The sequence below is a fragment of the Nelumbo lutea genome, chromosome 4 (genome assembly GCF_056320005.1).
Source record: "Nelumbo lutea isolate HS-2025 chromosome 4, American lotus-T2T, whole genome shotgun sequence".
Lineage (NCBI taxonomy): Eukaryota > Viridiplantae > Streptophyta > Magnoliopsida > Proteales > Nelumbonaceae > Nelumbo > Nelumbo lutea.
In genome coordinates this window covers 3,736,750-3,758,936 of record NC_142687.1, presented here as the reverse complement: position 1 = coordinate 3,758,936, position 22,187 = coordinate 3,736,750, and the positions used below count along the sequence as shown (strand labels likewise).

Here is a 22,187-nt window from a genome sequence, read left to right as displayed (position 1 = left end):
AAGTCCACCCATTTGGGGGCTGTTTGTTGGTGTAGGTATTTTTTGCAAAAACTGGGCCCTTTACGTCTCGTCTCCCTTTTAAGGTTTTTTTCTTCTAGACCCATTTGAACCATGATAGAGTGTTGGTTGTGAGACATCCGTAGTTTAAACTGCCTTTTTTTTATAATTTCAAAAAAGAAATTTATTTTTTTTAAGAGGAAACTTGATAAATATAGGTTTGTCAACAACTTTTGCATCTTTCTCTTTTCAAAACTCTTTGGAAAAATAAAGGAACCTCTCAACTAAACATCACCTAGCGGGTTATGCATTATCTATAAAAAAAAAAAAAAAATCATTTGGATGAGTTTAAGTGGATATGGATTAGGCAGTGGATAGCTATTGGGTGGGTTACACAAGGTGTGAATTGGGTGCGAACCAGGTTCTCTGGTTCGAAGAATTTAAATTACGCTGGGCTCAGGTTCAGGGTTAGCCCATTCAAAATTTAACAATGTTCAATTAGCCCAACTTGTACCCAAATAGGATAAGGCGGTGAGTAATTCGATCCAGCTTTAAAACGAGGCAAAGTCTAATCATATATATTCATGTGTGTGAAATGCAAATTATGTACAGTACATACATATGCACCAAAAGTTCTAAATTCAAGGGCTGAGATTTTTTAGTGTGACATAATTATAACACTTGAAAAGCAGCATAAATTTGTCCCCGAATATATGGATAATGTTAAAGCTAACCCAAGAAAGGTAACCCTTAATGCCAAGTGAAAGCATTTTTCTAGAACAAAAATAAGTGAAAGTATTATCGCAACCTGAACCTAAACCGTTGAGCTTGCTGTATATGGTTTGTAATTCACTGAACTTGTTAATTTTATCAACTCCTTGGCGTCGTTATAGCAAACCCCCAAAATTAATTATATTATTCTAACCATCCCACATTCATGGAAGATAATAAAAATAGGGTAAATTGCCGAAATCTCCCCTGAAGATTTTAACCATTGCTGAAATCTACCTGAATTTTGGTAATTGCAGACTTGCAATCACTTACCCTGAACTTTCTAGCATAGTTGCAAGTAGATCCTCTTTAAAGAGGCATGGACATGTCTAAAATATCCATGCAGTTGTTCTTGAATAAAATGTTTATTTTTCCAAATTTGCCCTTTATATCAATCACTAAGCCAGTCTCAATAACTGTATGGGTAATTTGGATATTTTCATGCATCTTTTTAGAGGATATTAACAAAGGGGGTCTACTTGCAAATATGTCATAAAGTTCAGGGGAGATTTCTGCAATTTACCTTAAAAAACAATCCTGACGGTAAATATTGCTTGCAGAGTAATTATTATAAAATCCTTAAGGCTCAGTTTGGAAGAAGTGCAATATGTACAATGCAAATATATGCAAAACAATAGAAAACATAAGGTTTTGCTGTGACCGGGATATGCCAGTGTTTCGTATATATGAAGTCCATATTAATATTGATGACTTGTGATTGATCATGGGTAGATGCATAACGGTGCGAGCAGTATGATGTTTTCAATACGAAAACGGGTGCCATATCAGATGCAATTGTTTTTCTTTTAAAGATTTCACTACTTTGTATTTCCTTGATTTCATCTCTTAATTTCTTTCATTTGTACCACCAAAGCTGATGCACGGCATACATCATAAATTGTTGGACATTAATTCGCGTCTATCATACTTATATATATAGATATATTGATTACATGAGAGAGAACAGTAAATTAAGGGTGGAATAAACTTTGAGTGGAGACTCTGAACTAGGATTTACTTTAGATATGTGTAAATAATGAGACGGAGCAGGGAGGGAATTATAAACGATGGATCGTCATGATACTTTGGTGCGAGCTCAACTTCAATTTTCACTTTTTAACTCAATTAATTGTGCTGGTTCTGGGCTTCATTTGACGCTCCTCCTCCCAGTCCATGGTCAAGGTCATGGTCAGTTTGTTCATGCTCCTTATTCCCCAGGCCGAGATTACTTACGTCCACAATCTTTGTCAACTCGACGGGACATACCTCCGGGCTTGCCACGGAGTTTAGCTTAATGACATCGATGACATGCTCATTCACCTTCTGCTGCCGTTCCTCTATATTACTTCTGTTGGCGTCCTTGTATATTGCATATAGCACCATCTGAGCGACCCCAAAGATGAATCCCAAGATGTTCGGGAGCTATATCATCACCAAATTAAAGTTAATTAACGAAGGAATTTGTTAACAACATTGAATATGAATTCAAGTTATTGCCATAGAGAGTCTTAATTTACTTACAGCAATGTAGAAGTCTTTAAGTAGAAAGCCGTAGGAGAACCACATAACAGCGCTCAAAGTGAGGAAGAAGGAGAGCGAAAACGGCATGAATTCAACGCTCTTGCTACGTATAACAAGTCTCTGCGGGTAGAATAAACAAACATATATAATATGAAAAATGTTGCCAAATGAAAGGATTCTCCAATGCTGGCAATGGTTGGTTTGCTTTTAATTTATAGCCAATACCCATAAAAGAACTAATTAATATGTAAGCTCTTAATTACCCAATATATATATATATATATATATATATATATCAACGTGGAAAGCCAAAACGAAAAAAAAAAAAAAGAGTTGTTGCGCCTTTCAAATATGCATGCGTCTCGATTTGGGTTGGCATGCACTTGACATATATACACTTTTACCTAAAGTTCAAATCTTTCTTTTCTTTATACTGAAAGCTTTTCTACTCCTTGGCTTTCTAGCCAATTAATAATAAATCATATACACCTCCCTCTGTTAAGGAGCTTTCACTTACGGGTGGCAATTTCTGAACCAGCCTTCTTTTCCCACCCAACCCAACCCATCCATCTAGTTAATGGGTTGTACATGGGTTGACGACCCATTGGGTCAAAGCTTCAGTGAATGGATATGGTCAGTCAAACTTAAGTGCATGGGCATTGTTGGGTGATGGTTACTAACTTGTCTTCTTATGGTTTAGGTAAGACCTAACTATAAGAATCGATATTTAAGCCTATCGGGGTGTAGCATTTGTCCACTATTTAATTAAGCAGTAGTGTCTATTAACTCGTGTTCTTGAACCAATGCAAATTACACAAAATCAATGATTGAAGAGGCTGCCATACGTTAAACACAAAACCAATGATTAAAAGAACCAAAGAGATTTTTGTTCCTAATCCTATAATTAAGAAAGGGAAGAAAAGAGTAAAACCAGACTTTGATCCGGACATGGCCATCTGTCTTTGGCCTTTCATTCCAAGGCTAATGATATGCGAGAAAAGGCTTTAATTTGTTAATGATTATCAACTTTTGTTAAAGAAACCATTGGACTGAAATTCACTTTACACCTCCACCCCCATGACATATATACTACAGTACTTTTATTTTAATGATGGGAAGAAATACTCCAATTAATTCAACGTTACATCAACAGATTCAAGTTACCACTTACTGTTTTGGTGATCAATGCCTCACCCCATAGGAGGTGTTGGATTCATCAAAGCAGAGTAGTTGAATGTAAAGAAAACTGCCACGTATTTACTAATGGCTTGGGATCATTGTTTGTTGTGTCTAAAAACAAATATATAAATTCAATATTGTTTTTCAGCATTATAAGCCATTTATTGTGGTTGATTGAGGATGAATCAGCTGGTTGGGTTGGGTTAAAGTGGACATGAATGGGTTATCAGTTATCACCCATTTAGGCTCTATGCAGATGGGTCATAAATTGATTGATGGTTTCGATGGGTGGCTTGTAGCTCAACCCACTCACATCTATCTAATTGCCACCCCTACTTTCAATTCAATCTTAATAACTTAATTTATCCCACCATAATTCTATTATTATTAGTAATAGTAGTAGTATAATATAACCACGGCAATTAAGCAACCACCAAATGTGAAGATAATTAATAATCAAACATTGGAAGTTTCTTGAATGAAGTACACAATAGAGAATCATTTTATTTCTATGATGCTGCAAAAGCATGCCCTTATAAAGTGTGTCATCAGTGTTGTGGTCTCACCATAATGCTTAATGGCGCTGCGAAGACACTCACAGAGAAGACAACACAAATGGATCCAAGAACCCTGACACGGTTTGAACCTTTTGCTAGAAACAGAGTGAAGAGAAGGATCGAACAAAATGTCCCAACGTTCAACAATAGCAGTAGCTTGATGGCTAGGACCTGCAATATTTGATTATTAAATACCAAACACAGAAACCTCCATTAATTAATTGCAGTGTATACTGGAACTATTAGAAAGCTATATATGTGTATAGTTTAGCTAGCTAATACCAAACACAGAAATCTCCATTAATTGCAGGGTATACTAGAATTATTAGAAAGCTATACATTTTAGCTTAGCTAATTAAGACGGTTATGGAGAAGAAAAAGTAAAATAACAGTCTCATTATTATACCCTAGCTTTCTTTGGCGCGTACACCATGAACATGGTAATGTAACTGGTCTCTATAACACATCCAACTGAGTTAATTGTGATGAGAAGGTGAGCATCAGGTTTCAGTAATCCATAGTATATCCAAAGCATGGCACTGAATAGTGCAACCACGTATGGAACCGATTGAAAGCCTTCTGTTGATTTCTTCTTGTAAATTCGAATAAATGTAGGCCTGAATTTTTTGAGTACAAACAAATTAAGCTGTGAAGATCATATCCATCGATATATTACTATCTACTAAAACTATGTATGTATTAGTTACATATATAACATTTGAAGCAAATTAAAGAAGAAGAAAAGCATCAACAACGCTTACACTGGAGCAAGGTAAACCATCAAGGAGATGATATTACCTGTACAAAACAAACAACATCATCTATCAACAATGACAAAGGAAACGTCTTATATATACTCTAGCTAGAACGACGGACTTGTAATAATAACTCACAATATTAAAACAGCACTAAATAACTCAAAGCTAATCAACAAGAAAACCAGCTGGAAAGGTGCTTCACAAGAAGAGTACTGCGTTTAAACACTAGAATGAGAATTACTTATATAAAATGTGACATGCGTTTATTGTTTACATTACTTTTAATAAGAGCCGGAGCACCCTTTAGTAGGTAAATAACGGTGTGAATCTGTACAAGCTTATCATCTAAAGAAGCACAACAAATTACCCAGATATATTATTGTATAAATAAAGTAAAAGAAGAACCTCTCTGATTATGAACAGAGCTACAAAGAAACCAAAAACAGTGGAAAGAAATAGAAGAAAGATAAATATGCAATTAATTAATGAAGTAGGTGATGATGATTAATGTCTATTTATCTCTACCTAAGAGACCGAAGGCAAAAATCCATGGATGATGGACGTCGAACATAGCCATCTCCTGATCTGTATAAAAGAAACCCAAACACACGCACAAAATAGCAGACAGAGAATGCCTCTGACGCTCTGACTCTTAAGTCTCAAGATGAAGAAAGATCGATGAAGTGGGGCTGAGTTAGCAAGGGAAATTAAAGCTGCTGCCTACTGGTACCTCTATCTCTCTCTATCTCTATCCCTTCCTTCTTACTACACTCTCATCTCTCTAGCTAGCTCGGTTAGGGAAGTGGCAATGGTGGTGTAACTGATGCTCATGTGGTGTGACATGCTCGTTAAATAGAGCGCCCGGAAGGGGGTAGAGCAGGGGTGCGCATTGTACGTAAGCATACAATAAGCGTGACAACTGGAGGTTTAGTAGCTGGCGCATCATAAAACCAACCATTCACCCAACACGTACATCCCACACATATGGTTAGCACTAGCGAGTAGCGGCGACGGAATTTTACGTTACCCCTCTCACCCGGTCACCCCCCACCAAGTAATCTCGCGCCAAACCCACTTCTCGTGAGTCGTGACTCACCCCTCTTGACCTTTTTCCAACCGTTTCTCTCCATCCAGATGGAATCATGGAAACACCCCCTCACCACGTCAGCCCTAATTAGTTGTCACTTGTAACTCACCCTCTCTCTCTCTCTCTCTCTCTCTTGTTGATTTTTTTATCTCCTCCCAACAAAAATTATTCCAACAGAATTCGCATTGGCGCCCCCCACAGTACAAAGAGATATTCCCCTGACAAGTATGGGAGAGATATTCCCAGTCTCATGTCGCGGGGCACCAATGTAAATTCATGGCAACATGCTGTGCTGTATGCATGCGCACATTTCACAACACAAAAGACGGGTACCCATCATGCATGAGATGTATGGACGCTAATCATGTCGGAACGTGTTGGGATGGCTTTTTGTTACAAAATTAAAAAGATCCGGATTCCCCCTAGTTGGGTTTTCCTTAATAATAGTGTACTTACACTATATATGTTGTAGAGTAATCTATGTGCGGAGGGATGATTTTCTTCTCCTCCAAGCATTTGTATTCATAGTTACACAAGGATTAATGAGTATTAATCATAATGTAGTTATTGCTTAATTACTATTAATAGGCATGGGTTGGTTTAGGGATGGAAAGTAGAAAGCAAAAACAAACATAATTACTTATAAAGTAAAAGAAAAAGAAAGATTAGCAGGGCCGAGCATTTATGATTAATATTAGTTTAAAAACACATCTCCTTACAACTTACAAGGTAGGGATTTCCAATTTTCCATTGCTGGCTAGTTTAGGTTGTGCTAGCTTTATTATATGCGCCCAAAGTGTATACATCTTATGCTATGTTTGGTTTGACAGAAATAAGAGAGAATTGTAAAATTTCCTCAACAACTTTTCCTCTACTTTTCTTCTGCTCCTCTCTTATTTTCTTCCAAACCAAACGTAGACATTTTTAATTTTTGGCCAACGCGTATGTTCGGTTTTACGTGAAGCCGTCTTTCCGAAGTTGATTAGGTTATGATGGTAGAGATATGGATTTACAGCAAAACCAGCGTAACGACTTTTGTCTTTTGCTTAGTGGTATTTTACTAACCAGTAACCACAACAATTTCTTTGCGCGCTCATCTGTTTTATTTACTTATTCTTTCGGTGCGAGAATATTTTTCTCATGGTCATGGTTCATGGAGCAGGCGAGCAGCTGTTGTCGATAATGTATTTTAGTGTGACTGCATCGATTGAATCAAACGGAAGCGGCCTTTCAGAAGCTGGCATGCATTTCCTCGCTTCATCTTTTTAAGTTTTCTCAATGTAGAAAAAGGGAGAAGATATCGATTTAATCCATCCCGATTTCTTATGCCAAATGAGATAAAGTCAATCTCTGCTTTAGCTTAAAACAAGAAAGGGCCTGAACCATGAGAGTCGCAATAATTCAAAGAGCTGCTGGTTCAATTCCTTGTATTTGGAAATATCCTGTCAAGGCAAAGCCTTTCTTTAACTGGGGATTCACATGGTGAAGAGAGATTGAGTGTGAGTCTGACCATGAAATACATTGTTTGAAAGACGGGAGCTGTACACCTCATTCGCGCAACAAGATTCTCACGAATCCAAGTGACGAACCAAACCAGAGTGGTGGACATGTGGTTCTTGGTAAATTTGGTAAGGTAATGGTCTTAATCGGGTCACAACTCACACGGCGACAAGTGAGAAGCGGAGTCCACGCAAGATGATGATCATACACCACCTTCATGCAAGAGTAAATTTGGCAACAGGAATCAATCACCAAACAATGGAACTACCCAACCTCTCTACTCTCTCCAATGGAGGGTGCATGCATGCATGGTGCACATATTCATTTTTTCAAGATTCTCTTCTTTTTTCCTATTTTGATTGTTAGGTATTTGGAAGCCAACTAGACGAGAGTAATGGATTTTATTTCGGCTTCTTACTGCAATCCAGGCCATTTCTTTATTATACCCAACCCCCAACCCCAACCCCAACCCCAAATAGCTGGGATCAAGGCTTGAGTTGAGTTTGACTTGAGTAATTGGGTTCAGTTTGTATCCTCATCAAGTAAACCACCCGTTTTTTTCATTTTTCCCCTACTTACATCTAAAAGACTCAATTCGTATTTTCTTTTTCTCTACTTTATTGAAATAATTTATAATGCTTGACTGGGAGTAATAGTAAGAGTTAGATATATCCAAAAATAACAAATTAAATGGAATTGAATGATGATAGATCTGGATTATGATGAGTCCTAGGAATATTACAAACAATTAATACATTGGTATGTAGTTTGTGCATCAATGGAGCGTAAAGGTGGCCTGCAATTTCCAGAGTCTTCAGTATTTGTGGTACAAGGAGATATCAACAGGTTTGGAAACAAGCAACTGTCCTGTGTGCTAGCTTTTTATGGAATGTGGGAACTCGGGAAGCTTAAACTCGATATGAATTGAAAGATGCTAGATTAAGTAATCAGAAAACATGCATGATTGATTCCTAGGGGAAACCTTTGCAAAAGCTCGAAGGCTTCAAAATACTATCCCAGCCCAGCTAATGAATTGTAACTTTCGTGCATGGAAATGCATTACTTGTTTAGGTGGGAGATGGAATATAAACATTAGAAGAAGTCTGGAAGGGTTGTTGTTGGAAGAAGGTGGAGTGTCAGTATATTTCAACTTAGGAAGGAAAAAAAGAAATACCACTACTTTTGACAACAAAAATCTTAGCTATAATGTGCAGCGGATATATATTATTTAGCGCTCTAGAGTCTTAAGAGTTTACGCTTTTGAATCCAGGTACGTGGGTTCGTCTCCATCTATGAGACCCTTTACAAAATTCCTTCCTTTTTATTAATGTATGAACAAAAACTTGTCGGGATTCGAATATTAGATCGCTTAAATTAGCACTTTACCAGCCATGGCCCATGGCATGATGACAGGATCTAACGTGATCCTCTCCCCGATTAAGTATGTATTTGGTATAGCTTTTGTTTTTTCACTAACATTTGCATTTGATTTATTTGTTAAATGGAGAAAAATAATAATAGAATCATTTATTGGCAATTAGGTATCACTAGGCATCATATATTAAATAACTAATTAATCCTTGGAGGAAGCATCAAAATGAATCTTCCTCTAATGATAAATCAATGCCAACTTTTACAAGCTTTTAAATGTATAGATTATAATGGGCTAAATGTTGAAATGGTACCTATATGATAGTGTTTATTGAAAAAATGCTCATAATTCCGAACACAACTTAAATAAAATAAAATAAAAAGAAAACGAAGTGTAGAAGTCAAATGTGCGGAGTGCACTGATGTCTCAGTGATGGTGCATTATGGGCCGGTTCAGTTCCAACAAAAAGAGAATTTACTATTTGACTGTTTCAAAAGTCTGAATGAATCTCATTTGACTGATCCGTTGCGTAGGCAAAGGGGTTCCACAGAAAAGATCAGTAATTTAATAGTGCAAGAAATCTGATGAAGGAGGCGAGGAGAGATGTCAGTTCGGCAGAGGCAAGTTTCCTGTCTAATGGGAAACGTTATCTACTTAAATCTTTTAACTGTAACACCTGCATCCTAACATCCAGGTGTTCAACTCCTACGTACAAAGGTCGAATCTCCCAAATCCCGTCCAGGGGGGAGCTGGTCAGCAGTCACTAGCATCATTTAATTTAAGGAATAGGTGGAGGTAGGAAGTAGGGTGGACTGAATCTTGCCCGTGAATTGATATTAAATTCATGGGCAAGAGCAAAATGCGGTTTATAGGGGGCTACTAATACACTAGGAGCCCTTTAATTTAATTTAAACACTTCCAAATTAAATTTACTTGGGCCCGGCCTATCATCGCCCACTCTTGAAAGAAAAGGCGGGCAAAATAGCTAGAATCTTTTTATTGGGGATGCACATCTTTAATCCTTTCGTTCCAAAAACAATCTATTCAACATATGGAGCACGATAGTATGTGCCAATTTAGGGTTATATCATAAATATGACATGTCACGTTAAGTAATGATGCAACAGATCCAAACCGTTGTTTATCAGATAGGGATCCTTAAGGATTATGGAACAAATATTGACTACTCCTGTCCATATTACCCCTATAACTTCCCACCAATACTGACCCTTTTAACTCTTTAATCTTTACCTTCTTAACATAAATTTTGCTTTTGTAGCCTTGATTTTCTAAAAGCAAAAAAGCATGTGAATACAATGTTTTCAAAATTGGACAAGATCGGATTGGACGGTCAGACTGAAAAAATCAAGAACAGGTCATCTGACTGGTTTCATTTAAACCTAGAACTGTGTTTTGCCTGAAAACCATTGATTTAGTCAGCAAACCACTGATCCAAACAGTCAAACTATTCGAATCATCTAATGCTTTTAACTGTTTTTTTTTTATTTTTTTATTTCTTTTGTTAGAATGGAACGTCCATTCGTTTCGAACGATCAGACTGTTCGATTCAAAAACTAAACCCCTGAATGATTCATTGTCCAATTCAATTTTAAAAACCTTGTATGATTATGCTGAGAGCAGCTGTATGCCTGTATCATATTGTGTGGGTGGTATATCCAAACTATAGTATTGGCCGGTCAGATGAATGTATGAATAACTGTAACATCTTGTTCTTATTTCTCTCCTCATAGCTACCTGCCTGTTTGGAGAAGCCTTTCTCCGAATTAAATTAAAATGGTCATTCATTGTGACTAGGATGATTTCGACTTGGAGAGGCATATATGATCAATCTAGATACTTCTAGGTTTGCTATAACAAGTTGTGAACAATGGGCTATACTCATGATTAAGTTGCGCTGGTGCATCTGATAACAGTATGGATCTAATGTGTTTATTCCTTATTAAGTTTCCTAGCCCATTGTACACCTCTTGTGTCTAGTAGATGGAAACTCAATAACATAGTTCCCTGAAACCGAAAAAAGAGTAACGATTTTCTAATCAGGTAAAGCAGAGAAGCTCCCTAGTCAATCTCGCTTATTTCTACATGTTATGAAATAAATCCAGGCTGTGATTAGAGAGAGGCTTCTTTGGATCGGGCATATATGTTTACCTTAGTGGAGTGATCATTCTTAGTTTGGCCAGCTGGTTTGTCTTTAAAGTTTTCGGGCTTGGGCTCAGGTTTGTGTTTTAGGCCTAAGGCAGAATTATATAAGCACTTTTTCGTAGTTGTTAAATTTAGCTCAGAACGAGTTTCATAATCACCCCTAATGTTGACAAGTCTATACAATAATAAAATAAAAAATAATTAAAATAATAATTAGGGCAGATATATAAGGTTGCATATGTTTTATGTCTTGGACTCTTGATTGATGCATGATATTTATGCATCCCATTATATTAGTTATAATATTTTTTTCATGCACACCATTAAAATATGCATTTCCTATGTATTTATATATTATTTACGGCTAACTGACTTTAAATTTAATATTATGTATTTATATAATTTGTATGATCTTTCCTAATATATCAAAACATTTTTACATTTTTATCTGTATTTTTATGTTTCTAAAACATATCTGTATCCAAATTATCCAATACAATACACAATACTCATAATTTGATCCTTGATTAATGGATAATTGAGATGTACTAATGGTTGGGACTGCTAGCATAACATCAGCTTATGTTGATAAATATATTGACCATTGGCATATCTTATGATAGTTTTTAGTGTTTTTTGAGTCTTAGACTGGCATTTTGGTCAAATTAATGCGAGAACTAGTCTCAACGAGTTAATACAAAATACTAGAAGCCAGCCCGGCTCAATTAAATTGACTCTGTTGCCATTCCATGTTTAATTTCCAATAACTAGTTTTATTTGTATATTGGACATTAATGACATCTTGGTGATCCACGTACAATTCTCCTTGACTCTCTCTCCTCTCCCATTTCCACCCTCCCATTAAGCTATGTCATCATTCCCAGCCCAACTAGCTAAAAATAATCCTAGAATCTCTCTCCCAACCATATATCTACTCTAAGACATTAAGAACTATCATGTTACCCCACTCCTCTATCAATTTCTAAAATCTCTCTCCCCAATCAATATCTACTCTCTCATTTAAAATATTAATATTAATTAATAAATAGTTAAATATGGTTAATATTTAATCCAATCCATATTCAATGAGTATTAAATAGCGTTATTACTAAAAGTTAATAAATACGGTAAGTAAATTACCAAAAATTAATAAATATTATTATTAATTAACTCATTATGACATTTTAAAGTATTTTGCTTAAATAATGTTATATTCATGTTAATTAACAACATTTTATAGAAATTGAAAACCCTTTAACTAATTTCTATAAAATTGAGAATTATATTTAACAATTATCAAAAAGTATAAAATTTTAGTTATTGCTATTATTATAGTTAATAACTGAATCCATATGGGGGAATAAAATATTATAATGTTGGAAAATGAAATTATTAAATAATTTATATTGGAAAATAAAAGATAAGTTAGTGTATTTTTGTTAGTAAACTACCTAATAAAAACAAATATTTAATAAAAAAATATAATATTTTTCAATAAATCTCCATAATTACACAGATGTAAAAAAAAATCAAAATTTTGCATAAAACTACATTTTCGTAAAATAACATTTTAGAAATTAAAAATTATAAAATTTTTGAAAGTTTATTTAGAAGTATTAAATAATTATTGAAATTTATTGGGATATTTGGAAATTTTAGGAGAATTTCTTACGTTTGATAGGTTTTTGAAAAACTATTGAAAATTTATCTAATTTTCGTTGTAAATTATTGAAAATTATTAGAGATAAATGAGCATGGGAAAGGAAAATTGTAATTTGAACCAATAATTACACAAATTATTAAGAAAAATTAGTATAATATTAGAAAAAAGAAATTATTGATTAATTCATATTAAAAAATATAAGATAAATTAGTGTAACTCTGTAAGTAAAACATTTAAAAATAAGATAAATTATTTAATAATAATTTAAAAATAAATTTGAATAAAATTTCAAAATTATACAAATGTAGTAAACTTTCATAGAATTACATTTTTTAAAATTAAAGACAATTTAGTGTACTTTTAGAAATTTACCATGTGACTGATACTTAGTATATCATTTTGATCATTTTTGTCATCAAATTGAATATTGGGTTGACAGGGAGCGAGTGCCTTGCTTAGAACCTATCCGACACTAAAGATGGGGCAAGGAAAATTCAAGGACTCCACATCCTTGATGTGGAGTGTGGTCTCTTGCCCCGAACTCGCCAGACACTGAGGACAAAGTGGGAAAATTCATGGATTCCCCATCCCTAATGGGGAGTGGGTTCCTTGCCTTGAACTAGCTTGGCACTGGGGACGGGGCAGGGATGGAGTGGAGTGTCTTGACTATGAGGCAGGGGCAAGGATGGGGTGCCCTGCCCCGTTTCCATTCCTATATAATTGTTAAATATTAGTAAATTAATAAAAATGTTAGCTTTTGCAATTATTTTTATTTATTTGAAGTCAATCAAAACTTCATTTAAAAATAATAAAAATAGTAACCATCTTATATATCTATATTAATACGATTGGGATGCTCTCTCCGTGTAGCAAGTAGATTCCCATGTGAGAGCATCCGCTTTCTATTGCGAGGTCAATAATTACATACTTAACCCTATCCAAGCATGCAAGATACATGTGTCCGCACTAATTTTTTGAAATGCCACTTGTTCAAACTAATTTTTTGAAATGCCATGTGTTCGAACTAATTTTTTGAAATGCCATGTGTTCCCACTTATGATTAATGACAATATTATTTTTGTATTATTTTATACAACTCTCTTTAACCTTTGATGGTTTCTATCCAATTTGAGAGTATTCTGCCATTTCTCTCCCACTTTTTCCCTGCAATCTTTCTTTCCTTGAGAATGCTTGACGTCACTCACTTATATCATTTCTCTCTCATCTCTTCCTCTCTTAACCCTCACCTCTCTCATTTTAGAAGAATCCCTAGGCTTTTTTTTTCCTTATTATTTGTAATGATTTGGATAATCTATTGTTTGAATTAGTTATGTGGTTTATTTGATTTGTTTTTCATTGTAACCACACTAATGTTTCCATTTTCTTTTTTCTTTTTTTTTTCAGGTTTTCATTCTTTTTACGGTGCTCCTTGAAGTATTCTTCTGGTTTGGGTTACAATGGTGGTTTGATTTAAGTTTAGGGTTTTAGTTGTTTTTCATTCTATTTGTCTTTTTATCATCTAACTTGATCTCCTTTGCTATTTGTTTTGTCTTTTTTTTTTTTTTTTCTGATCACATGCTTCTTTGCAGGTTTCCCTTTTGTTCATTCTATGTTTACAAGATTCCCTTTCATTCACTGGTACAAATGGAGTTCAAGGGTGGCTCTTGTGACATAGAGCATGTAGGTAATTTCTTCATTCTATGTTTGTAATTCAAGTTCATATGTTTGTGTGATTTAAGATTGTCGATTAGGATAGATGGCTTTTCGTCTATTATTTTTCTTTTCCAAATTACTTTGTTTTTTCCCAGCTTGATGTGCTCTATTTCTCCTTCTTTATGTTTATTATTTTACAAGATTTGACTCCCTTTGTTTTGCAATTTAAGTATTATTGACTATTGAGGTTGTTTTCATTGTGCCTACTGTACTATACTTGTGTATTTTCATTTTCCTTTTTATTTCGATGGTTTCTAGAGGTGTTGAGGTTTGATCATGTGTTCTTCTATATTTGTTTGCAGTTGGAATGGAGATTGGTGTGAGATAGTGGTGCTCTTCTCTATTTTAGTTTTTATTTAGAATACAAGGAGTAACTATTTGGGAGGGAAAACCAGAACTCTCCTTTATCTATTGGTCTGTTCTCCTTCAAATTTTATCTTGATTTCTCAACTTTTCTTCCCACAAGAATTACATCATGATGGACGAACTACGAAGACTGCAACTGGAGTATACAGATGATATGTAGAAATGGACACGTTTGACCAAAGGGAAGACTTTGCAAAATTAGTTGGTTTCTTTTTTAACAATCATATTCTATTGGGTGTAGGTTGTAGCATGGTGGGGACTCGAGGTCAGTGAGGTGGACATTATTTTCTTATTCGGGAAGAGTGGGATACACTTCGGATCTAATGCGTTTGGACTGGAAGGGATTTTCTCTTCGAGTCCAATCACATTTCAACACGTCCCTAGGTGCTTAGTTGGAGTAAATCTGAGTTGGATCCTGACTATGGACTGTCAGTGCATCTTTATTTGTATGGCATTGCTATTTTTAAATGTATAATTAACTTTACTTGTTCTCATTCAAATATTTTATCTGTAAATAAAAATTAGTAAATGAAAAATGAGTTAAAATAGTTTTGACTACAAAGTTGGATCATTTTTATCGTTTTATTGAAACTATTAAATTTTTTCCCTTTTAAAGCAAATAGTTTACATTCGACTTTCAGAATTCCACTAACCCTATAAATAAAAATTAATAAATGAAAAATGAGTTAAAATGGTTTTCACTACAAAGATAGTGATAAAAACTTAGATCATTTTAATCATTTTAATGAAACTATTAAAATTTGTTCCCTCATCCTTTTAAAGCAAATAGTTTACATAGAACTTTCACAATTTCACTAGCCCTGCAATGCAGGGGTCCTTCTGCTAATTATTAAAATTATTATAAACGATTAATAAAATTAAATTTATCAAAAAATATTTATTCATATTAAATTAACAATAATTATTTTTTTATAGATCAATATTAAATGAAAATGCAATTATTAAAATTTTAAATGTTAACAATAACTTTGAATACTTTTAATTAATTAACAGCAAACTTTGATTATTAATTTACCAATTAATTAACAATAAGTAAAATTATTCAATCTTCCAGATTTTTCCATGCATCACACGGGTCACCACACCACTAGTACTAATATATGGCTGAATCAAGCCAATTATGTTTAGGTTTTAACCAAAAGATGTATTACTACTTTATTATTGTTGTATATTCCATTGAAAAAAATAATAATAAAGTGCCACGCCTATTATTCTTTATGCTACACACGGCAACAGGCCACCAGTTGAGGCCTATTCATTGCTCATGTGAGAAAAACTTGGGCTGGATTTTGAGCTCCAGTATAAATGGGCCAGGCCGAGGCAATTGTCATCCTCTACAATGCTCACCCTCTCATTTGCCGCTAAATTGAGCAATTCATTCCATTCATCAGTTTCAGTTGCATCATGATCATAAATAAGATGAAGAAAATCTGGAGTAGTGGACCAGATCTGTAAATAAATAGAAGTAGGGGCAAATCTAAGCTAATTTATGCACCAGCTCTATTGGAAGACCTCTTGTTGTGTGGGTAACTGAGGAAGATGGCTTAGAAGGGCGTTGCAATTTACTATGAGTGTACGGACACTCCAAGGAAGTTTAGAGGAATCCTCCCACACGAACTTAAATCAAAACAACGGCATCATCTTATTACCTGCCAACAAAATATATTCCAACACCTTATTAACATCATCTGACACCCTATATCTTGTTGATGACGGATCTCACTTTTATGGTGTGCCCCAATTTCGTAGTGAGATATGTGGTGTTAGGCCATGTTAGTAGAATGTTGAAAAATGTATTGTTGGCAGAACATCTCAACTCTATCTTCAACGATGGCAGATCTAACAGAGATAGCAAAGCAAAGGCTTTAATTCCAAGAATGCAACTGCTTCCATACACAAGACTGATTAAGCTGCTATAGGAATGGCTCAAGCATAAACTGGAGAACCATGATGGTCATCAATGATGGAGGTGTTTGGCTTCAACGCCGTTGCTTCAGAAAACAGCTCCATGTTTGTGCCACATCAGAAAGAAACGGTGTGCTAACAAACACAGCCTTTCTTTGGAACCGTTGTTCTGGAAAATGTCCATGCATTGAAATTCGAGAAAGCATGGCTCGAGAAAATGTCGAATTTCATGTTTTCTCGTTTTCAGAACCGTTACTGCTAATTGTACCATAACATGGCATCATGTAAATCATTGAATATGTGGACCAATGCTAAAAACAATTATAGAGCATTGATACCAAATAAAACCGGTGCTTTTCCCTAGAAAATATCCTATGTGGCAGCATAGATGCCAAACAATAAAAAGAAGCCATTTTCTCAGAGAACGGTGCAACAAATAACGGCTCTGAAGCAACATATTAGTGCCAAACACCAGCGATAATTCCAAGTTTCCAATGCTAGATGTCATCTTAGGAGAGATAATTACGATAATGATAAATTTAGGCTATGTTTGGTTTGAAGGAGAAAGTATGGAAAGGTAGGGAAAGATATACAAGGTTTTTTAAAGTTTTCCTACCTTTTCCTTCTTTTCCCCACTCTTTCCTTCAAACCAAACACAGCCTAGAGACTCGGTTAGTTAGTGGAGATGCATGTTTGATTTGTCATCTACATATGCCAATTGGACTGGATTTGGCCCAACCTGATCCAATCCAATGTGAATCCACTACAAATGGACAATGTCCAATCTAATCCAATGAATATTTTAGATCATTTTGGACCAATCCAATTCAATCTGTTTAAATCAGTTTTAATTTAGATTGGTTTCACCCCAAAGCCAGTCCATTGACACTTATATAATTATATCGGTATCTTATATCAATGGATCACATATTTGCTCAATCCAATACAATCCAATATAAATTCATTAAGAATGGTCCAGATCCATCCAACCAATAAGTATTTTAGGCGACTACGTTTGGATTAATCCAATTCAATATCCTGTTGCTTCATCCAATCCTTTCAAATTGATTTTGGTTTTAATGGCTCCCATCCAATACCGGTCCATTAACACCCTTACTGTTATCAAACGCCCTTCCATATCTCAACCTGGTAGAATCTCTTGCAAACGTCCGTTTTGTATCGGTGGAGATGCATCTAATTTAACAAAAACTCAAATTAAAAAGAATACAAATACAAATATATATAAAATAATACAAAACACATTTATACTCATTCCAAACCGAACGAAAATTCAATAAAGATTCCGTCTAAATATAAAAATAAAAATAAAATCATCACCTACTACTCTAAAATAAATAAAACCGAAACCCATAAACTTGACTAATTCCATGAACCCTTGCTTTGACATTATTAATTATTTATTGATCAGCGAGATGACAACGCCGAATTACCAAATTGCATTTATCCAAAAAAAAAAAAGCAAATTACAAAATGAGAGATCGATAAATGTTAAAACTTATATTAGGGATTCAGTTACCTCTGCCACTGCCATCTTCTTTTGATAACGTATTAACAATTAATTGCAACTTGTGTGATTATGGGTCCGTTTGGGAGGGAGGGCTCAGCTGAAAATTCATCTATATTTTTGGTAGAAAATTCATCTATTTTGAAGCGCTCCAAATAAATTATTTAAGGCCCATTTAGGAGGGTTCAGGCGTTAGTTGAACTACTTTGGAGAAGCCACTGAAGGAAGTTTTCAACATTTATTTTTGAATATTTGGAGTTTTCACCAAACAAGACTTACAATGCGAGAACAACACGTCATGTAGGGATTTTAAGACTAACGGAGTCCAGACTTAACGGGCGTCTGAGCTCCAAAGTCTTTTAAATTTTGTTAAAATGTAAAACCCGCCCTATCCCTGTAACCCCCTATCCTTTTTCTCGCTCTCTCTCGACCTATCACCAGTTGCGCCACCACTGCAACCTCCGACGCCCCTGTAACTGGCGATCGAAGCCCATCGTTTCTGCCACCTCCTTTGCAAGTGTGCTTAGTTTGAAAACTCTCAGAGAGAGAGAGAGAGAGAGAGAGAATGGCACGAAGAGGAGATTTCGGTTCATTTCGACCCAGCATTCCAGCTTACAACGATCTTTCGTTTAACGGAAGTATATAGTCTTTGTATCCTAATAATCCGATGTAGTTTCTAAATTAAAGTCGCCTTGTATTTTTAGTTCTGGGTTGTAGAGGTAGATCCTTGCTTTGTTTAGTAGGTGTTAGTGTAGTTTGTTTAGATAGTAGCGGGTAGAGTAAGTCTTTCTGTAGAGTCCAGTTTACTTTCCCTACGTTACTCGTTCCTCCTTGGCTCTATTTTCAATTGTTTTGCTGTTAAAAGTTCTTAAGAAGAGGCAATTCTGAGAATTGGGCATTAATTAAAGGTAACAAGAAGAAACTTGTCCTCAAAGAGAAGAGGAAGCTGCTTTGGGCAATTGATCAAACTAGCGATCCCTCACTACGTGGCAAATGGGTGGGTTGGGGGTTGGGTGAGGGTTGAGTACCAGTCCACCCATATTGACCCACTAACCCATCTCCCACCCATGGTGGGTCAAACCCTTACCCACCCTAACCCATCCATTTGACCCTCTAATTCAAAGCAAAACCTTAACCTTTTAATTGCATAAATATATAGAACTATATATTTCAAGTAAAAAATAAAAAGTTTCACTTTTTTAAAATAAATAAAAAATAAGAATACAAAAAAATGTAAAAAAATATTTCATGTAAAAATCATTGAAAATTGCAAAAAAAAAGTATATAGGAAAGATGTAAGAAAATTCAGAAAATACAAAAGTGTGAAGAAATTACAGAAAAATGTAAAATACACACATATATGTTTTAACTAAAAAGCATGAAAAAGGAAAACAAGTTCAAAAAATATTTTCAAATATAAAATACATAAAAACAAAGAAATTGCAAAAAATACCAAAAATTATAGAATTTCAAACATAATAAAATTTTCAAAAACAAAAGAAAATCTAAATTATATAAACTGAAGAAATTGAATAAAATAAAAAAAAAATCAGAAAATAAAATTTGTAGAAAACACTGAAAATTATATAAAAACAAAGAAATTGCAAATAAACAACGAAAAAATACAGAAAATGTATAGATCTTAGAAAATAAAAAATGCAAAAAAAAAAACGAATTATAAAAAACAATAGAAATTATAGCAAAAAACTAAAAAATAAATATACAAGAAATTTGAAAAAGGCAAAAAATCAGATAAATATAAAGATGGGATAAAAGCAGAAATTGAAAAATACATAAAATGATAAAATTCAAAAATTATATATTATATCAAAAAAGTAAAAATTTGCAGATAAACTAATAAAATGATAAAATTTTTCAAAAAAAAAATCAAACAAAAATGGACATTACATCCACCGAATATTGAAGCAAATTTTCCAAAAATATTTCTAAGATAAAAATTTACAAAAATATTTTCGCATAAATTTTTAGCACGCTTGATGGGATTTACATTTCAAGTTGCAAGAAGAGACACTACAGCAACCGGAAGATTTGAGTGAGAGACGAAAATGGTTGATCGGGGAGAGAGAGAGAGAGAGTTTTGGGAGAATAACCTAATTTCCCTAAAGAGATGGTCAAGGGTCAAAGGGAAATTAGGTTAACCTCCCCAAGGGAACAAGCTAGCCCTCCCAAACAAGATAAAAGGAAGGACAATCTTGTTTAACAGCAATATCAAATATTAGAAATCCATAAAATGCTTTCCAAGTCTAGAAACTATCAAATGGGAAAAGAATAAACCCTGTGAAAAGCAAAAAGAAAAGAAATGGAAGAATAATGTATAGTGGTGACCCACCTACATAAACATGGTAGTAAGAATGAGAGAAAACAATGCAAGGATAACTGGGAGTGATTAAGCATGCAAAAAGAGGTGGGTTATAATGCAGGAAAAGAATACTTGAACCTCAAAGCTCAGTTTGAACCCTTAAGGGATAATTTGAAACCATCAATGGTCGACTAATGATGAATCAAAACTCAGTTTGAATACTTGCACCTCAAATCAGAAAATTCTTGACAATTTTACAAGACAAAAGCTAATAAGACGGGTATTAACGAAGATCGGAGAAAACCATCAAATACCACCAAAAAGGCCTTAATAGTTAACTCCATCAGTAATGAAGGGTTGCTAAATAAAACAGTGGGTGGTTGGGAAAAATCCATGAAGAACAATAATCGAGAGAAGAAGAGGTTATAAAGAAATGAACCCTACAAGACTCGATGATTAAAAGGCTTCCAAAGTCTGGACTTAACGGGCATCTGAAGTTGCAACGGTGGCACAGCTAGCCTGGTGTCAATTGGACTGGATTTGGTTTAATCCGGTCCAGTCCATTCCAAATGGACATGGTCCAATTCAGTCCAAGGAATATTATGATCCATTTTGGACTGGTCTAGAGACTGTCTAATCTGTTCAAATTCCTATTAATTTAGATTGGTTTTAACTTAAATCTGGTTCATTGGCACCTACATTCTTATCTTCTACAAATGGACCAGATATTGGCTTAATTTAATATAAATTCATTATAGGCGGACCAGATCCAATCCAATATGTCATATTAGTCCGTCCAATTCATCCAAATTTAATGTCATACTGGTTCGTCTAATCTATCCAAATAAATTTTAATTTGAATGGAGCCCAACCCAAAACCAATCCATTGACACTCTAGGCACAGCCAATGACAAATCGAGAGAGAGAAGAGGCAGGGAGTTAGGGAGAGACGGAGGAAGGGATAGGGGAATGGGGATTTGGGCGGGTTTTACATTTTAACAAAATTTAAGACTTTGGAGTCCATATGCCCGTTAAGTCTGGACTCCGTTAGTCTTGAAATCCCTACCGCCCTACGTGACGTATTGTTCTCACGTTCGCGGATGCAGACCAAAACTTTCTGCATCCCGGATGCTGATGTGAACTCCCTTTCAAATGAGTTTGAAGATTCTGACCATAATATATTGTTGACCGTATTGGATCTTCTAACCAAATGTATTGTTGACCCTGTTCACGGTTTACCTAGCGATACATTGGGAATATTGATTGTACTTTACAACGTTGATATTCCTGATATGCATTTGGCTGAATGTGGCCAACATATCTGGACTCTTCGCAAATGGGCACTTAAAAGCTGAAGTAGACACCCAACAAATGGACTAATTGACAGCCAATTTAACTCTTTGGATCCTTTATTTTATTTTTCCCACCAAAAGCAACTTATAAGCTGTTTGTGTGGGCAATCGACAATCAGACTTGGAATAACAAAATATGTATCTATCTAATCGACAATCAGACCTGGAATAACAAAATATGTATCTATCTAACCATATTCAGTACATCACATCCATGCATGGAAAACATCTCCCGTGGATAACAAAATATGTATCTATCTAATCTAATATGTTAAGGCTATGTTTGGTTTGAAGGAAAAAGTAAGGAAAGGAAAGGAAAAAATGAAACTTTTACAAATATTGTATAAGTTTTGATACATTTTTTTTCCTTTCCCTATTTTTTCCTTCAAACCAAACATAGCTTAAAAGAATATTGTT

General features: G+C 34.8%; 1 protein-coding gene across 1 annotated transcript; it reads right to left on the bottom strand.

The window, feature by feature from the left end:
* Nucleotides 1-1,566: 1,566 nt before the first annotated feature.
* On the bottom strand, nucleotides 1,567-5,616 carry LOC148853437 (bidirectional sugar transporter SWEET12-like). Its single transcript, XM_088941556.1, has 6 exons — nucleotides 5,309-5,616; nucleotides 4,787-4,823; nucleotides 4,432-4,642; nucleotides 4,035-4,196; nucleotides 2,290-2,409; nucleotides 1,567-2,190 (listed from the first exon to the last, which is right to left on the bottom strand). The coding sequence occupies exons 1-6, from the start codon at nucleotides 5,358-5,360 to the stop codon at nucleotides 1,894-1,896; spliced, it is 879 nt and encodes a 292-aa protein (XP_088797682.1). The 5' UTR covers nucleotides 5,361-5,616; the 3' UTR covers nucleotides 1,567-1,893.
* Between the last annotated feature and the right edge of the window lie 16,571 nt (nucleotides 5,617-22,187).

Bases quoted from the DNA above. Each gene is read 5' to 3' on its own strand.
- LOC148853437 (XM_088941556.1), bottom strand. From the start codon at position 5,360: ATGGCTATGTTCGACGTCCATCATCCATGGATTTTTGCCTTCGGTCTC. The intron at 4,824-5,308 runs GTAGAGATAAAT...TGTTTTGTACAG, and splicing joins TTTTGCCTTCGGTCTCTTAG to GTAATATCATCTCCTTGATG. The intron at 2,191-2,289 runs GTAAGTAAATTA...GTGATGATATAG, and splicing joins TTAAAGACTTCTACATTGCT to CTCCCGAACATCTTGGGATT.